The 18724-nt window shown below is 38.5% G+C and overlaps 1 protein-coding gene across 1 annotated transcript in view; it reads left to right on the top strand.

Annotated features, from left to right (window-relative positions):
• TMEM135 (transmembrane protein 135) overlaps positions 1–18724 on the top strand; it is a 257212-nt gene that overhangs the window by 24444 nt on the left and 214044 nt on the right. The window contains exon 2 of the mRNA XM_024131687.3: positions 16492–16619. Coding sequence (XP_023987455.1) covers positions 16492–16619 — 128 coding nt within the window. The remainder of the gene's footprint in view (positions 1–16491; positions 16620–18724) is intronic.

The following is an 18724-nucleotide window of genomic DNA, read 5'->3' as shown; positions in this document are numbered from 1 at the left end:
TTTATTTATTTATTTATTTATTTATTTGTGGTATGCGGGCCTCTCACTGTTGTGGCCTCTCCTGTTGCAGAGCACAGGCTCCAGACGCGCAGGCTCAGTGGCCATGGCTCACGGGCCTAGCTGCTCCGCAGCATGTGGGATCTTCCCGGACCGGGGCATGAACCTGTGCCTCCTGCATCAGCAGGCGGACTCTCAACCACTGTGCCACCAGGGAAGCCCCACAGTGTCCCCTTTTTTTAACATTTGTTTTTCTTTTTGCTCTTCTGATTGGATGGTATTCATTATTCTATCTTCCAGATCACTTTTCTGTTTTTCTGTATCACCTAGTCTGCTGTTAATTCTGTCCAGTGTGTTTTTCATTTCACATATTGTATTCTTCAGCTCTGACTTGTTCTTTTGCTTGTTTTCTAGTTCCTTGTTAAAATTCTCACTGTGTTCATCTATTCTTTTGCCATGTTCTGTAAAAATTCTTATTACTATTGCTTTGAACTCTTTATCCTGGTAAATTATTTATTTCTGTTTCATCAGTTTTTTCTTGTTCTTTCATTTGAAACAAATTCCTCTTTCTTCTCATTTTAACTTTCTCTGTCTCTATGAAATCAGGTGAAATAGTTACCTGTCCCAATCTTGAAGGCATGTCCTTATGTGGGAACATCTGTATGCAGTCTGCATGTGCCCAGGCTTCGGTGGGAGAGGTTGATCTGAAGTGAGCGGAGGTCATGTCTTCACCCAGGGTATGCTGGCAGCTATCACCTTGATGGGAGGTGGGGCTGGAGATTGGTGGACTAGATCCAGGGCCAAGTGTGAGCCAGATCTTTTCCTCTGGTGGTCATTACTGCCCTCTTTGGGATGTGGTTGGGTGCCAAGGTGCTGGAGTAGAAGCCCTAAGGGCTGGGTCTGAGCTGGTTCTGTTCCCTCTAAGTGTGCATTCTCCCCCTCCTGGCAAAGGCAGCTTCATCCCAGAGGGGAGCAGCGCTAGAGGAAGAGAGGTTGGAGCAGGCACTAGGTGTGGCCTCAGGCATGCTGGGCCCCTTGTGAGAAACTGGCCAGAGCTCCAGGCAGTCTCAGTTTGCTTCCTCCGCCTTGTTCCCAGGAGTCAATAAGTATGTGCACGTGTTCTTCATGAGTGGAGTCTCAATTTCTTAAAGCTCTCCGGTAAATACTACTGGTTTTCAAACCAGCTAAGGGGACTTGTCTTCCTGATGTTGGACCTCAGGACTAGGGTGTCAGATATGTGGTTTGAATCCCTCATGCCTCACGGAGGATCTCCCAGCCCATGATATCTCTCTCCTTTTCTGTGTCCCATCTTCTAAGTGTGCAGGTACCGACCTGATCACCTTGCCTCTCTGCTTACCTGACTCTGTGTGACTCTTTATAGCCTTGGTTGTAGGCGAGTTTTTCTGCCAGTCTTGTTTGTTTCCAGTGAGTTTTACTGTACATGTAGCTATATTTTTGATGTGTTCTTGGTGGGGAGGTGAGCTCAAGTGTCCTCCTACTTTGCCATCTTGATCTCCTCCCCTTTGGGATGGTCACTGGAGGGGGGGCAGTGCTTCTTGGGTGCTGGTGATATTGTGCTTTTTCATAAGCATCCTTATTCACTGTTGGGCTGCACCCTGCAGGCATGCAAGCCCTGTGCCTGCCCAGCCTCAAGACCAAAGGAAGAGCCCAGAGTCAGCAACAGAGACATCAATGGTTTAATGGATGGGAGGGTCTTACATGTCTGAAGCAAGGTCCTGGAACAACAGCCCACCGTATGCAGCAGACGGTGGGCAGGACATGGCAGCAGACTTCACTCCCGGGGGAGGGGGAGGTTACCAGTTACAGGGGGAAGTGGCATCTGGTTGGCTCATTGGTTAACAAGGAAACTAGCAGAGGGGCGTTCCCCTTACTGTCCCTTTGGTAAGCTACCATTGTGGAGGTGTTATAATGTAAGTATTAGAACCATCACTAGCTGGGGTGGGAGCAAGTATGTAGGCATGTGAGTAGGGTGTAGGTGAGATAGGCACTGGTCCAGCAGGGGATGTACCAAGAGCAAGAGAATGACCATCTTGGGTGGCCTGATCATACATTTGCTGACCATGAGAGATGAGTGAAAACTTACAGTTTTTAGTAAGCTTGTTGTCTGTATGTGATGAGTCAGCATGGTGTAGAGCACTGGATCTGAGTTTTTGTTTTGTTCTGCAACTTATAGCTTGACTCTGTTTCCTCATGTATAAGTAGATGATAGTCCTGTCTTAACTACTTCATGATAGGCTGTGGTAGTCATATGAGATAGTACATACGTGAAAGCTTTGAAAACTGCAGAAAGATATGTAAATATCGGTCTGTGATACTTGGTTCCTTGTCTTTTTGTTTTAGAATTTAAATTTGGCTTTTGTAGCTTAAAAATAATTTTAACCTTAAAAATAAAAGTGTTGGCAGCAATTTAAATGCAGTGTATTTGTTAGGGTTCTCCAGAGACACAGAACTTGAAGGGTGTGTGCGTGTGTGTGTGTGAGTGTGTGTGTGTTGTATGTGAGAGAGTGTGTGGTGTGTGTCACACACACACATACAATGTATATTGAGAGAGAGACAGACAGACTGACCTCTTATAAGGAATTGGCTCACACAGTTACAGAGGCTGAGAGATTCCAAGATCTACAGTTGGCAAGCTGTAGTTCCTTATAGTCCATATCCTAAGGCCTGAGAACAAGGAAAGCCAATAGCCTAAGCTCCAGTCCAAAAGCCAGTAGGCTTTCACACAAGCCTAATGGATGTTTTATTCTGGGTCTGAGGTGGGAGAAGACTACAGTGTCCCAGCTTGAGGGCATGCAGGCTGGAGGAGTTCCCTCTTACTCAGCTGTTTTGTTCTATTTAGATCTTCAGTTCATTGGATGAGGCCCACCCACATTAGGGAGGGTAATCTGCTTTACCCAGTATACTGAAAATGTTAATTTATTCCAGAAATACCTTCACAGTCACACCCAGAATGTTTGGCAACCCTGTGACCCAGTCAAGTTGACACAAAATTAACCAGCACATGCAGTATAAATTTGTATGTGACAACAAAGTAATTCATCCTCCCTTATTATGCTAAATATTTTTTAAAAATGAGGTCTTATTCTTTTAAAAGAGTTTTGAAATTTGTTAGAGAGAAAAAATAGAGGAAGTCTTCTGACCAGAGATGAATATTCTACTTTAGTTCTGTTCATTGAAGTTCTGTTTTTATTTTGAGTCAGTTGGTGCTATAAAAACGTGGTTTAGTTTTGAGTCTCACGAGGACCGCTTAACTTCTTCTATAGTTATTTTAATTTCCATTAAGTTTTTCAAACATCTTGATTTACTAGAGACAGAAATGTCTTCAAAACACTAATAGAACAAACCTGCACAGCATAAAAAAGAACTGGGATTAGAGCAGGGAGCCATTGTGCAGAGAAAAGGAAACATATATTTTAAGTGCCTTCTATGTGCTAATTCTGCTGAGTACTTATATCCGTTATCTCATTTATTTAAAAAGTACTGAGATCTTGGAAGGAGAAGGAAATCAGAGTAAAGTTAGATGCACAGCTGGCTGGTTCCACTTTCTTCTGTTGAGATTAGTTCTTTTTATTTGCTGACTTAGTATTGTGAACATTGTGTTTCCATCTTCTTTCATTTTTAGCTCTTGTAGACTGGGAATGTAATTTCTAGCCCTGGAGTCATCATGGTGCCTTAGTTAGTCTTCCCCCAGGTTACTGGTATATGTATATACCAAATAACTGGTATATGTATATACCAAATTTATGAATATTTTATTAGGTTTTAAAATATATATATACCTCAGTCCTGTTTTCCCTATATTTTAGTATTTTTTCTTTCAGGATAGGCAGCCTGAATTCCTATAGGGGCTAGTAAGTCACAAGTTTTTTTTTCTGTAACATGCACAATGGATAAGTGATACGTCCCCTCATTTAGAATGTCAGACTTTAGCGTCAGGTATCATGGTTAAGAGCATGGACTCTGGATCCACTTACCTGTGTTCAGTCCCTGCTTTCCTACTTATTCATTGTGTGACTTTGGGCAACATATCTCTTTGTGCCCATGTTTTCTTATCTCTAAAGTGGGAATATTGATCATGTCCATCTCATAGATTGTTAATGAGGATTGAGTTAACTTTTGTATAGTGTTTAGAACAGTGCCTGACACATAGTAAGTGTTACAAGTGTTTGTTAAATAAATATTCTGTTAATATTTTAAAAATGTAAATTCATTATGCTGTTTTCTTTAAAGCAGTTGTTCTCAATAAGGTAATTTTGCCTTCTAGGAGACACTTGGTACTCCCTGGAGACATTTTTGGTGGTCACAGCTCAGGGTATGGTACTGGCATTATGGAATAGAAGCCAGGGATGCTGCTAAACATCCTGTAATGCGTAGGATAGCCCTCCACAGCAGCAAATTATGTGGCTCAAAATGTAGGTAGTGTCGAGGTTGAGAGACCTGCTTTAAAGAAATCATTATTTGCTGGTGATTAAATAAATAAAACATAAAATCAACTCTTTCTTATTGGAAACTTTTATTTTCCAAAAATCTAGATTTGTTAGACCCTCTAGAAATAGTCTTCTAGGAGAGTTGATGATCAAGCTCTGGGGCTAACAAAGACTGCTAAATTAAAGTTTGGTATTGGGCTTCCCTGGTGGCGCAGTGGTTGAGAGTCTGCCTGCCGATGCAGGGGACGCGGGTTCGTGCCCCGGTCCGGGAGGATCCCACATGCCGCGGAGTGGCTGGGCCCGTGAGCCATGGCCGCTGAGCCTGCACGTTCGGACCCTGTGCTCTGCAACGGGAGAGGCCACGGCAGTGAGAGGCCCACGTCCCAAAAAAAAAAAAAAAAAAAGTTTGGTACTAAGGCTAAGATCATGGGGTCAGCCCCTTTGAGGGCCAATTAGCTGTGTTCTGTTCCATAGCCATGCAGTCCACATACCAGTCAACCATTTGTGTGGCAAATGTGCAGCATTAATCACATGGGGAAAGAGATAAGGGAGAATAAAGGAATTAGACGAAATGTACATAGGCCTGATAGATGTTTAATAGTGATATTTTTGTAAAGGGAAACTCCTAAATTGGGGGCCTGTCATTATAATTTTGCATCAGTCTTCAGTCTGTAGCCTTTGTGTTAGTCAGATCAGTCTCCATACTTGCCCTCATGAACTATGCTTAATGCTGTCTCTGACTTTTGACTTACGCCTGGAATGTTCATAAAGATATTTTTCTATGTTTTCTTCTAGATACTTTATTGTTTATATTTTGCAAATTTAAGTCTGTGATCCATCTCAAATTAACTTTTGTCTATAGTGTGAGGAAGGGGTCAAAGTTAATTCTTTTGGTCTACACAGGTATCCAGTTCCTTTAATACCATTTATTTAAAAAAAAAATACAATTTTAGAAGTAGGAAAAAAAGAACTCTGTGTCATATTTTTAGTGTTGACCTTTTATTTTTATTTTTCAACATGATGATTTGATATACATGCATATCTCAGAGATACTGCAGTTTCAGTTTCACACTGCCACAATAAAATGAATGTGGCAACAAAGTGAATGTTTCAGTTGCACCTGAAATCTACCTTCTTAGCATATTTTCAGTATTCAGTACAGTGTTACTAACTATAGTCATTGTGCTGTATATTAGATCTGTTAGATTTATTCATCCTATTTAACTACATAACTACACCTTTGTATCCTTTGTATCCTTTGACCAATATTTCTTTATTTTCCCCCACCCCCTCAGCCACTGGCAACCATCATTCTGCTCTGCTTCTGTGGGTTTTTAGATTCCACATATAAGTGAGTTCATGAAGTATTTGTCTTTCTGTGCCTGGTTTATTTTACTTAGCGTTATTTCCTCCAGTTTTATCCAAGTTGTCCCAAATGATAGTATTTCCGTCTTTTTTAAGGCTGAGTAATCCATTGTGTGTGTGTGTGTGTGTGTGTGTGTGTGTGTGTGTGTATGTGTATCACAAGGATTTCCTTTTCTCCATACCCTCACCAACACTGACCACCTTTTGTATTTTGATCATAGCCATTATAACAGGTGTGTGGTGATAGCTCGTTGTTTTGATTTGCATTTCTCTGATGATTAGTGACGTTGAACATCTTTTTGTGTACCTGTTGGCCATTTGTATGTCTTCTTTTGAGAAATGTGTGTTCAGGTCCTTTACTCATTTTTTAAAAATGGTTATTGTTTTTTTGTTATTGAGTTGTTTGAGTTTCTTCTGTATTTTGGATATTAATCTCATCAAATTTTGCAAATGGTTTGCAAATATTTTCTTGCATTTTGTAGGTTGTTTCTTCACTCTGTTGATAGCTTTTTTTTTTTTTTTTTTGCTGTGCAGGAGCTTTTTAGTTTGATGTAACCTCATCTGTCTGTTTTTGCATTTGTTGCTGTGTTTGTGGAATTATATCCAAAAAAGTATTGTTCAAACCAATGTCAAGAAGCCTTTTCTCTATGTTTTCTTCTAGTAGTTTTATAGTTTCAGGTCTTACATTGAAGTCTTTAATGATTCTGAGTTGTTCTGTGTATATGGAGTAAGATAAGGGTCCAGTTTCATTCTTCAGCATGTGGATAACCAATTTTCCCAGCACCATTTATCGAAGAGACCGTCCTTTCCCTGTTGTGTGTTCTTGGCACCTTTGTTGAAGATCTTTTGACCATAAAATGCATGAATTTATTTCTAGGCTCTCTATTCTGTTCCTTTGGTCTACATGTCTGTTTTTATGCCAGTACTCTGCTGTTTTTATTACAATAGCTTTGTAGTATATTTTGAAGTCAGGTATAATGTGTTGCCTCCAGCATTATTCTTCTTTCTCAAGATTGCTTTGGCTGGTCACATTTTTTTGTGATTCCATATGAGTTTTAGGATTGTTTTTTTCCATTTCTGTGAAAAATGCGTTTGGAATTTTGATAGGGATTGCATTGAATCTATAGATGGCTTTGAGTAGTATGGACATTTTAACAATATTAATTCTTCCACTCCATGAACATGGACTGTCTTTCCACTTATTTACATCTTATTCAGTTTCTTTCATTAATGTTTTAAAGTTTTCAGTGTACAGATCTTTCACCTCCTTGGTTTAATTTATTCCTAAGTATTTTATTGATAATATAATTGTAAATAGGGTTGTTTTCTTAGTATCTTTTTCAGATTGTTTGGTGTGACTGTATAGAAATGCAGCTGATTTTTGTTTATTGATTTTGCATCCCACAACTTTACTGAATTCATTTATTAGTTTTAATTTTTTTTGGTAGAGGTTTCAGAGTTTTCTGCAAACAGAGACAATTTTATTTCTGCCTTTTTGATATGGATACCTTTTATTTCTTTTTCTTGACTAGTTACTCTGGTTAAGACTTCCTGTACTAAGCTGAGTAAAAGTGGTGAGAGTGGGCACCTTTGTCTTGTTTCTGGTGTTAAAGGAAGAGCTTTCATTTTTTTACTGTTGAGTTTGATGTTAGCTGTGGGCTTATCATATATGACCTTTTTTATGATGAGGTTTATTGATGTTTTTATCTTGAAAGGGTATTGAATTTTGTCAAATGCTTTATCTCTATCTACTCAGATGATCATGATTGTTATCCTTCATTTGGTAATGTATTGTATCACCTTTGTTTCTTTAAAAAGAAATTTGTTTACTTATTTATATTTATTTTTGGCTGTGTTGGGTCTTTGTTGCTGCTCATGGGCTATCTCTAGTTGCAGTGAGTGGGGGCTACTCTTCATTGCAGTGTGCGGGCTTCTCATTGTGGTGGCTTCTCTTGTTGTGGACCATGGGCTCTAGGCACGCGGGCTTCAGTAGTTGTGGCATGTGGGCTCAGTAGTTGTGGCTCGCAGGATCTAGAGTGCAGGCTCAGTAGTTGTGGTGTACGGGCTTAGTTGCTCCGTGGCATGTGGGATCTTCCCCTACCAGGGCTCGAACCTGTATCCCCTGCATTGGCAGGTGGATTCTTAACCACTGCGCCACCTGGGAAGCCCCAATTATTATTTTTTTTTACTGTTGAATTTTGAGAGTTCTTTATAGATTCTAGTTCCTAGTCCTTTTGTGCATATGTGGTTTGAAAATATTTTCTCCAGTCTGTAGCTTGTCTTTTCATCCCCTTTATATGGATACTGCTTCTTTTCTTCCTTTGTAAAGGAAGTTTTAAATTTTGATAAGGTCTGATTTTTCAGTTTTTCCTATTATGGCTCTTAATTACTGTGGCTATATAATAAATCTTGAAATTGGGCAGACTGATTCTGCCTACATTATTCTTCCTATTGTAAATTGTAGATCTTCTAGTTCCTCTGCCTTTTCATTTAAACTTTAGAATAATCTTCTCTATATCTATAAAGAACCTTGCTGATATTTTGATAAGAGTTAGGAAGAGAGCATTCAGTCTTTTCATCATTAAGTAGAAATTAGCGGTAGTTATCAACTTGACGAATTTGCCTTCTGTTCCTATTTTTGTGAAAGTTTTTGTCATAAATGGGTGTTGAATTTGGTCAGATACTTTTATATTGATTTATATAACCATGTGATTTTTCTTTTTAGTCTGTTAATATAGTGAATTACATTGATTGATTTTTATAAATTGAACCAGCCTTGCATCCCTGGGATAAAGCCCACTTGGCCATGGTATATAATTCTCCTTATATGTTGTTAAATTCTATTTACTAATATTTTCTTTTTTAAAAAAATTTTTATTGGAGTATAGTTGCTTTACAATGTTGTGTTCGTTTCTACTGTACAGCAAAGTGAATCAGCTATATGTATACATATATCCCCGCTTTTTTGGATTTCATTCCCATTTAGGTCACTACAGAGCACTGAGTAGAGTTCCCTGTGTTATAAAGTAGGTTCTCATTAGTTATCTATGTTATAGATAGTATCAATAGTATCAATAATGTATATATGTCAATCCCAATCTCCCAATTTATCGCCCCCACCATGAGGGTTGTTTTGTATGTGACAAGTTTTCTTTCCTCTTACTGCTTTCAAAATTCTCTTTTTGTCTTTGATTTTTGAGAATTTGATTATAATGTGTCTAGGTGAAGATCTCTCTTTTTCTTTCTGTTTTATTGAGATAATAATTGACATCCAGCACTGTGTAAATTTAATATGTATAGCATAATGGATTGACTTACATACATCATGAAATGATTCACAGTGGGATTAGTGAACATTCATCCTCTCAAAATTAATGAAATAGAAAAAGAAGAAATAGAAAAGAAGAAATAGATCTCTTTATAATTAATTTGTTTGGGATTCTTTGGGCTTCATGGATCTGGATGTCCCTTTTCCTCTCCAGATTCAGGAAGTTTTCAGTCATTATTTCTTTAAATAAGCTTTCTGCTCCTTTTTCTTTACTTGTTCTGGGACTCCCTCAATGCGTATGTTATTTCTTTTGATGGTATCCCATAATTTCCATAGGCTTTCTTCATTTTCTTTCAATATTTTTTCTTTTTGTTCTTTTGTCTGGGTAATTTCAAATGACCTGTCTTGAGCTCATTGATTTTTTTTCTTTGGCTTGATCAAGTCTAGTCATTGTGCTCTTTAGCTCCAGAATTCATGCATCCCTCCCTCCCTTCCTTCCTTCCTTCCTCCCTTCCTTCCTCCCTTCCTTTCTTCCTTCCTTCTCTCTCTTTTTGTAAGTTCTCATTTTGGTCATGTATTGTTTTCCTGATTTTGTTTTAGTTGTCTATCTGTGTTCTCTTACAGCTCACTGCAGTTCTTTAAGACAACTATTTTGAATTCTTTGTCCGGCAGTTCATTGATCTCCATTTCTTTAGGGTTGGTTACTCGTGCTTTATTTTGTTCCTTTGTTGGTGTCATGTTTTCCTGAACGTTCGTATTTCTGTGGCCTTGTTTTGGTGTTTGTTCATTTGAAGGAGTAGGCACCTCTTCCAGTCTTTACACTTGGGCTTGGGCTTCTTCAGTGAAAGCCAAAGAAAGCCATTTGGTAGAGTCTGTGGATGGGTTTGCTGCTGGAGTTTTCAGGCAGGCTACTCTGGTGCCTGGGGGTGGATTTGAAACCTGAGTTCACTGGTGTGCACCTTATACTTGGGTCTACCTGGGCAGGCCTGGTGTTTGGGGCTTCAGTTTGGGACTTGAAACAGATCCATGGGGTAAGCCTGGAGCCTGGTTTCTTGGGGTTTGGCATGGCACTGGAATGGGCCTGGAGTCTGAGTCCATGGGGGCACTTCTGAATCCTGGATCTGTGTGGCCTGGCCTGATGCCTGATTTTACTTGGCAGGCCTGGAGCTGGGGTTTGTGGTGAAGTTGGGCGCTCACTTCACTCTTCTTCCTCGTTTGGGTGGGTGTCTCTCTGCATGCTGAGTTACCTGGGGTTGGAGGTTGGGTGATGTGGGTAATATGAGATTATTTTTTATACCCTCTTCGATGCATCTTTTCTTATTTCTCCATTCCACCTGGATGCTTTAATCTCTCACCTGAAATCCTTAGCTCTTGTGAAGGTATTTTTGCACATGAGTATTTGTTCAAATTGATGTTTCTGCAAGGGGATGAGTGCTGGAAACTGCTATTCTGCCATCTTACTGATGTCACCTGTGTCATTTAAGTCAGCCTCTTTATCTAATAAATGAGGAAGATGAAATCTAAACAGCATTGAAATAAGTAGCATTCATATAAATTGTTGTAGAACTAAGAGTAAAAATCGTATCTCCTGATTATTTTATACTTTATCATGCTGATTATTTCTATTCTCTATTCAGATCTTTTTCTATAATAATTAATCCACACTTTCTCATACTTATTCCCCTTCTACCAATTTTATAAATGTAACATGTTTGTTGCAGAATGTCTAGAAAATACCCAAAAGCAAAAAGAAGATTAAAATAATCTATTACCAAGATAGCCAGTTCATAACGTTCTAGTGTTTGTTCCATATGTTCATTAGAAAATATTGTTTTGTAGTCTGCCTTATCACTTTAAGTATTTTGATTCCTTTTTTTCCTGGTCATTATATTGTCTTCAAAATCTATATGAGTATAAATAAATAAATACAAATATATATTTTAATCATAGTATTATTATATACTTTGTTTTTGAGCTAAATGTTTGCATAGTTGGAAAATTCATAAGGAATTTATTGACATGGAATTACTTGGTCAAAAGCATATGAACACTGCAACATTTTTTGCTATACAATATGATGTTTGTGAAGTTGTTGGATGATGTCTGATAATGATTTTATACATGTGTGCATGTGCCCTTACAATTCCTACATGGCTAGTACAGTTACTTTTATGTTATTTGGTTAGATGAGTACTTCTAATCTTTTTTCACACTATAGCATGCTGTGATGTACATAGAAAATGATAATAATTATATGGCACACTAGGGAAAACAGAGATGATTATCACCTTGCTTTGTTACCCTAGTCCTGGCCTGGCTACCCAGACTGTTGAGAGGGTCAGTTCTTTGGCCACTTGTAAACCCTGGTTGGAAGCTCTGGGTTACAGCACAGTGTTGATAAGGTCTTAGGTTACTTCCCATGTGTTGTGTCAGATTTTCCCTGTTTCTTACAGTAGACTGTACAGTATGATTTACCAATATTGCAAATAGATACAATTTATCTACCTTACTGTTAATGGACATTTAGGTGTTTTGCAGTATTTGTAATTACAGATAGTGTTATGAATATGACTTTTGATGGAAATAAGCAGTTATTTCTCTTGGATGTATACCTAGGAGTGAAACTGCTGGATCATACGATAAGTGTACATTTAGTTTCATTAGATAATAACAGTTTTCTGAAGTAAGTATGCAGTTTTACATTCCTACCAGCAATGTGTGAAGTTCCAGTTACTTCATTCCCGACAATGCTTTGCGTTGTCATTTCTCCTTGTTTTAGACATTCTGGTGTGTGTGTGTAGTAGTATTTTATTGTGCAGTTTTCTAAATACTAGTGATGCTAAGCATATTTCATATGCCCATTGGCTATGTGGATGATTGCTTTTTTTAAAATTGAACTTTTAATTTTGAGATAATTGTAGATTCTTATGCAGTTGTAAGAAATAAGAGATTCCCTGTGCTCTTTATCTGGTTTCTCCCAGTGGTATCATCCTGCTAAATGATAGTAAAATATCACAACCAAAATAATTGCCGTTGATATAGTCAATATACAGGACATTTCCATCAACACAAGGATCCCTTGTGGTGCCCTTTTATAGCAATACCCACCCCTCCCACCTACCCACCTCCTCTTAACCCCTGGTCACCATTAATTTATTCTTTATTTCTATAAATTTGTAATTTTATGTGTTAAGTAAATGGAATAGTATAGTATGTAGTCCCCTGGGATTGGCTTTTTTCATTCAGCATAATTCTCTGGAAATTCATCAGTATTGTATCATGTATCACTAGCTTGTTCCTGTTTATTGCTAAATGGTATTCCATGGTATGGATACACCTGAGTTTTTTAAACCATTCATCTCTTAAAGGACATAGGAGTTGTTTCCATTTATTGACTGTTACAAACAAAGCTGCTATAAACATTTGTGCACAAATTTTGGGTGAACATTTTCATTTTTCTAGGATAAACATTCGGGACTGCAATTGCTGGGTCATATGATAGTTGCTTGTTTAGTTTTTATAGAAACTGTCAAACTTTTTCAGAATGCTTTTGCCATTTCACATTCCCCCCAACAAATGCATGAGAGATCCAGTTTCTCCACATCCTTGTCAGCATTTGGTATTTCCAGTATTTTTCAATTTAATCATTCTGACAGTTCTATGGTGATAGCTCATTGTGGTTTTAATTTGCTTTTCCTTAATGGCTAATATGCTTATCTTCCATTTGCATATTCTCTTCGGTGAAATATCTGTTCATATTATTTGTATTTTCTAATTGGATTGTTCATTTTTTTACTGTTGAGTTTTGAGATTTCCTTCTATATTCTAGATACTAGTCGTTTGCTGGCTGTGTAGTTTACAAGTATTTTCTCCCATTCTATAGCTAGGGTTTTTATTCTGAACAGGTCTTTCACAGAGAAAAAGTTTTAATTCTGAAGTGTAATTTATAATTTTTCCCTTTATGAATTGTGCTTTTGCCTAGCCTTAGATCCCTAAGATTTTCCCTGATTTTTTTCCCCTAAAAGTTTTGTAGTTTTATGTTTTAGATTTATGTCTCTGATACATTTTGAATTAATTTTTGTATAAAGTGTGAGACTTTGGCTGAGCTTAATGTTTTTTTTTTTTTTTTTTTTTTTTTTTTTTTTTTTTTTGCCTGTGGATGTCTATTTGCTCCAGCACCATTCGTTGAAATAGCTATTTTTCCTCTATGGAATTGCCATTATACCTTGTCAAAAATCAGTTGGATATATTTGTGTGGATCTATATCTAGGTTCTGTATTCTATTTCATTAATCTATTTGTCTATCCTTTTGCCAATATCACAGAACCTGATTCATGTAGCTATATAATACGTCTTGAAATTGGGTAGACTCATTCCTCCCATTTTATTCACTTTTTCAATGTTGTTTTAGCTCTTATAGTTCCTTTGCTTTTCTATATAAATTTCAGTATAATCTTGTCCACATCTACAAAACCTTTTCTGGAATCGTAATAGAAATTGTGTTAAACCTGTATATTGCTTTGGGGGAAAATTGACATCTTTATCATGTTGAGTCTTCCTATCTATGAACATATATTAATCTGTTCTTTGATTTCTTCCATCAGCATACATCAGGTGTATCTTTCAGTATACAAGTCATATACAAGTGTTGTAGATTTTTCCCTAAGTATTTCGTTTTTTGAGGAGTTATAAATGCTATTGTATTTTTAATTTTGGTGTCCATGTATTCATTTTTTAAATACAGAAATACAAATAACTTTTGTATGTTTATCTTATATCCTTTGCCTTTGCTAAACTGCATTATGAGTTCTAGGAGGTGTGTGTGTGTGTGTCTGTATGTAACTTGCTTGGGAATTTCTGTGTAGGCAATCAGGTTATCTGCAAATAGGGGCAGTTTTGTTTTTTCCTTTCCAGGAACAGAGGGGATTTTTTTCTGTAACTACTTGAATATATAACAGAGTACCATATTCTGCCCATTGTTGAGTCTAAAATGAAAGAGACATTACATTGTAAAACCTGAAGATACTAGGAGACCATTAGAACTGAGGAGATGGTTGAGGATCCAGGGAGTAATTGAAAATGACACCAACATTTTGTTTCTAAGTAATTGGGTGGATGTGGTACTATTACTTGAGGTTAGAAACTCAGAAATAAAAGTATTTTGGGGAAGTATAATAAGTTCTACTTTGGACATGCTTTTTTTTTGATGTCTGTGGTATGTCTTTATTGACATGTCCAATAGACATTTGAAGTATGCATTAAGAATTTAGGGGAGGGACTTCCCTGGTGGTGCAGTGGTTAAGAATCTGCCTGCCAATCCAGGGGACGTGGGTTTGATCCCTGGCCTGGGAAGATGCCACATGCCCGGAGCAGCTAAGGCTGTGTGCCACAGCTACTGAGCCTGTGCTCTAGAGCCCGTGAGCAACAACTACTGAGCCCACAACTACTGAAGCCTGTGTACTCTAGGGCCCACGTGCAGCAACTGCTGAGCCCACGTGCTGCAACTGCTGAAGCCTGTGCACGTAGAGCCTGTGCTCCGCAATGAGAAGTCACCGCAATGAGAGGCCTGCGCACCACAACGAAGAGTAGCCCCTGCTCGCTGCAACTAGAGAAAGCCTGTGTGCAGCAACGAAGACCCAATGCAGCCAAATATTAAAAAAAAAAAAATTAGAAGGGGTTATATTGGAATTCCTACTTTGACATGATAGATGATGCTGTGGGAGAGATTGTATATAGAATGAGTAGAGATCTGAGGAAGAAATGCCAACAAAGGAATAGCACTTAGCGATATAATGGGAGAATGAAAACAATGAAGTCACAGAAACCATAGAAACTTCTCTTTTGTCAAAGTTTTACCTGTTTGTCAAGATCCATCTTCCAGGCGTTATTACCTGTCCAGTCCCATCTCCTTTTTGGTTATTCCCTAATATGTATTTCTATAGCAGTTTCTCCTTCTTCTAGTACAGCATTTACCACACTGCCTTATTGTAGTTTATTGTTTATATGTCTATTTCCCTATCAAGTTTTTATGTTCCTTGAAGGCAAGGATTAGATCTTATTCATTGTTGTTTTTCCTGTGTATGGCATAATTCTTAGTAACAGTTTGTTTAATTGAATGAAGTAGGAAATTATCAGAGGCTTCTAAGGAGTAGAGTAAGAAAAGAACTGAGAAGAGGCCATTAGATTTGTTGATCCCTGACCATAGGGAAGCTGTTATGTCTAGAATGGTGAAAAGTGAATGCAGAGTTCTCTGGTCTTCCTTTTCTCAAGTCAGTCTTGCCCTTTCTTACATTCCCTGCCTCATTCCCTAATTCTGTCCCCTTAACTTTTGTTCCTTTGATATATTGTTTCATAATGATAGAAAAGCATCTTCCTGGTGACCTGTGAGAATTATACTGTTCTTCCTAATCTAGCTCATATCCCCTTCTCAGTGAAACTGAATGAATGAATTTCTCTGGTTTTTATCATTGAAGTTTTCTAATATCCAGGCTGATAGTATCTGTAATGTAGTTTTGTTTTAGCATTCAATTTCTATTTGATTGGACTTTATTTTTTCCATTTAAACATATATTTTATTTTTCACTTTAAAACTTCTTTTTTAAAAATTTTATTTATTTATTTTTGGCTGCATTGCATCTTTGTTGCTGTGTGTAGGCTTTCTCTAGTTGCTGCGAGTGGGGGCTACTCTTCCTTGCCATGCACGGGCTTCTCACTGCGGTGGCTCCTCTTGTTGCAGAGCACGGGCTCCAGGCACGTGGGCCTCAGTAGTTGTGGCACGTGGGCTTCAGTAGTTGTGGCACATGGGCTTAGTAGTTGTGGCTCACGGGCTCTAGAGTGCAGGCTTGGTAGTTGTGGCACACGGGCTTAGTTGCGCCGCGTCATGTGGGATCTTCCCGGACCAGGGCTCGAACCCGTGTACCATGCATTGGCAGGCAGCTTCTTAACCACTGTGCAACCAGGGAAGCCCCAGTTTAAAACTTTGAGTGCAGGCTTGGTAGTTGTGGCACACGGGCTTAGTTGCGCCGCGTCATGTGGGATCTTCCCGGACCAGGGCTCGAACCCGTGTACCATGCATTGGCAGGCAGCTTCTTAACCACTGTGCAACCAGGGAAGCCCCAGTTTAAAACTTTTTAAGGCATTATAAATATTTATCTCAATGTTTGGAGGTTATTTATCATATGATCCATGTTGAAATTTCTAGATGTTTATTTTACCCATTACACTTTCAATAAATTAAAGTGTCTTCTGTCCCAGAAATTGAATTTTCATAGAGGAGCCAGTAAAATACCAGAGTTTTTACTTTAATTTAAAAATACATGCTATTATTTCAATATCTTCCACATAAGAACTAACTTAAGTGGGAAAACTTGGTTATATTAAACAGAAGAGCCTTTTATTTTTCTTTTTTTCCAGATTGCAGCAATTCTCCGGAAACGAAAATTAGATTATTATTTACACAAACTGCTCCCTGAGATCCTACAATCTGCTTCATTTCTGACTGCTAATGGGGCCTTGTTTATGGCTTTCTTTTGCATTTTAAGGTTGGTACACATAATCACAGCTGGTGGTTAATACAAATTCCTTTGTTGAAACTGAAACAAACAGATGTTTATATAAATGTTGTGCAGGTCACTGCTTGTGTATTTTTTTCTCTCTGTGAAATGACATTTATTTATCTCAAGGAACGCTTGTAAAACCAGGAGTTGTGGGCCTCTTGGCCTAAAAATGTAATATAAACTTCAAATTATTGCTGTGATTATATAGCAAAAGTGCTTTAATGTATCATACATTTTCTGAGGCCCACTATATTTACTGACTTGTTAATGAGAATTTCTTAACTTTTCAGTTTCATGGATTAGGAATTCAAAGCAACTGTCCATGATATTGGTTAGGTCTGTATGCAGTGAATGGACTTCAAAAGGACTATAAAATGCTCGTGTTTATCTGTAAAATTTCTGGCATATCCTACTGATGAAACTTTTGGTCCTGATACAGTGCATTATCTGTGTCACATGCTTCATACAATATACATGCAGTTAGAATTCAGTTTTTAGTGTTATGATATACTTAGCATGTTTATTAGATATTTACTTTTTATCTTTTCCCCCACACATTGTTGAAACCCAAACTAGTTTATTTAATTTGTCAAGTTAAAATACTAACTTCACATTATATTACTATTAATGTTACCCAGTTAGTATTACCCAAAATAATTCTGCAGGTAAATTTTAACTGCAATTAGAAATATAATTTCTGCTTGCGAGAACACCAGAATCACAACTAGCTGCTGGACAGTCATCGACAGGAAGACACTGGAACTCACCAAAAAAGAAACCCCACATCCAAAGACAAAGGAGAAGCCACAATGAAATGGTAGGAGGGGTGCAGTCACAGTAAAAGCAAATTCCATAACTGCTGGGTGGGTGACTCACAGACTGGAGAACCCTTATATCACAGAAGTCCACCCACTGGCGTGAAGGTTTTGAGCCCCACGTCAGGCTTCCCAACCTGGGGGTCTGGCAATGGGAGGAGGAATTCCTAGAGAATCAGACTTTGAGGGCTAGTGGGATTTGATTGCAGGACTTCGAGAGGACTGGGGGAAACGGACTCCACTCTTGGAGGGCACACACAAAGTAGTGAGTGCGTTGGGACCCAGGGGAAGGAGCAGTGAACCCATAGGAGACTGAACCAGACCTACCTGCTAGTGTTGGAGGGTCCCTGGCAGAGGCGGGCAGTGGCTGTGTCTCACTGTGGGGACAAGGACACTGGCAGTGGAAGTTCTGGGAAGTCCTCCTTGGCGTGAGCCCTCCCAGAGTCTGCCATTAGCCCCAGCAAAGAGCCCAGGTAGGCTCCAGTGTTGGGTTGCCTCAGGCCAAACAACCAACATGGAGGGTACCCAGCCCCACCCATCAGCAGTCAAACGGATTAAAGTTTTACTGAGCTCTACCCACCAGAGCAACAGTCAGCTCTACCCACCATCAGTCCCTCCCATCAGGAAACTTGCACAAGCCTCGACAAGATGAAAAGGCAGAGGGCTATGTACCAGATGAAGGAACAAGATAAAACCCCAGAAAAACAACTAAATGAAGTGAAGATAGGCAACCTTCCAGAAAAAGAATTCAGAAAAATGATAGTGAAGATGATCGAGGACCTTGGAAAAAGAATGGAGGCAAAGATCGAGAAGATTCAATAAATGTTTAACAAAGACTTAGAAGAATTAAAGAACAAGCAAACAGATGAACAATACAATAACTGAAATGAAACATAGTAATCAAATGGACAAAAATTAAAGAAAAAAAAAATGATTGAAAGCAGCAAGGGAAAAATGACAAATAACGTACAAGGGAACTCCCATAAGGTTAACAGCTGATTTCTTAGCAGAAACACTACAAGCCAGAAGGGAGTGGCATGATAAAGGGATGAAAGGGAAGAACCTACAACCAAGATTACTCTACCTGGCAAGGATCTCATTCAGATTCGATGGAGAAAGCAAAAGCTTTACAGACAAGCAAAAGCTAAGAGAACTCAGCACCACCAAAACAACTCTTCAACAAATGGTAAAGGAACTTCTCTAGGCAGGAAACACAAGAGAAGGAAAAGACCTACAATAACAAACCCCAAACAATTAAGGAAATGGTAATAGGAA

This window comes from Physeter macrocephalus, chromosome 16, assembly GCF_002837175.3.
Source record: "Physeter macrocephalus isolate SW-GA chromosome 16, ASM283717v5, whole genome shotgun sequence".
NCBI classification, from domain to species: Eukaryota; Metazoa; Chordata; class Mammalia; order Artiodactyla; family Physeteridae; genus Physeter; species Physeter macrocephalus.
This window is presented reverse-complemented; position numbering and strand designations above follow the sequence as displayed.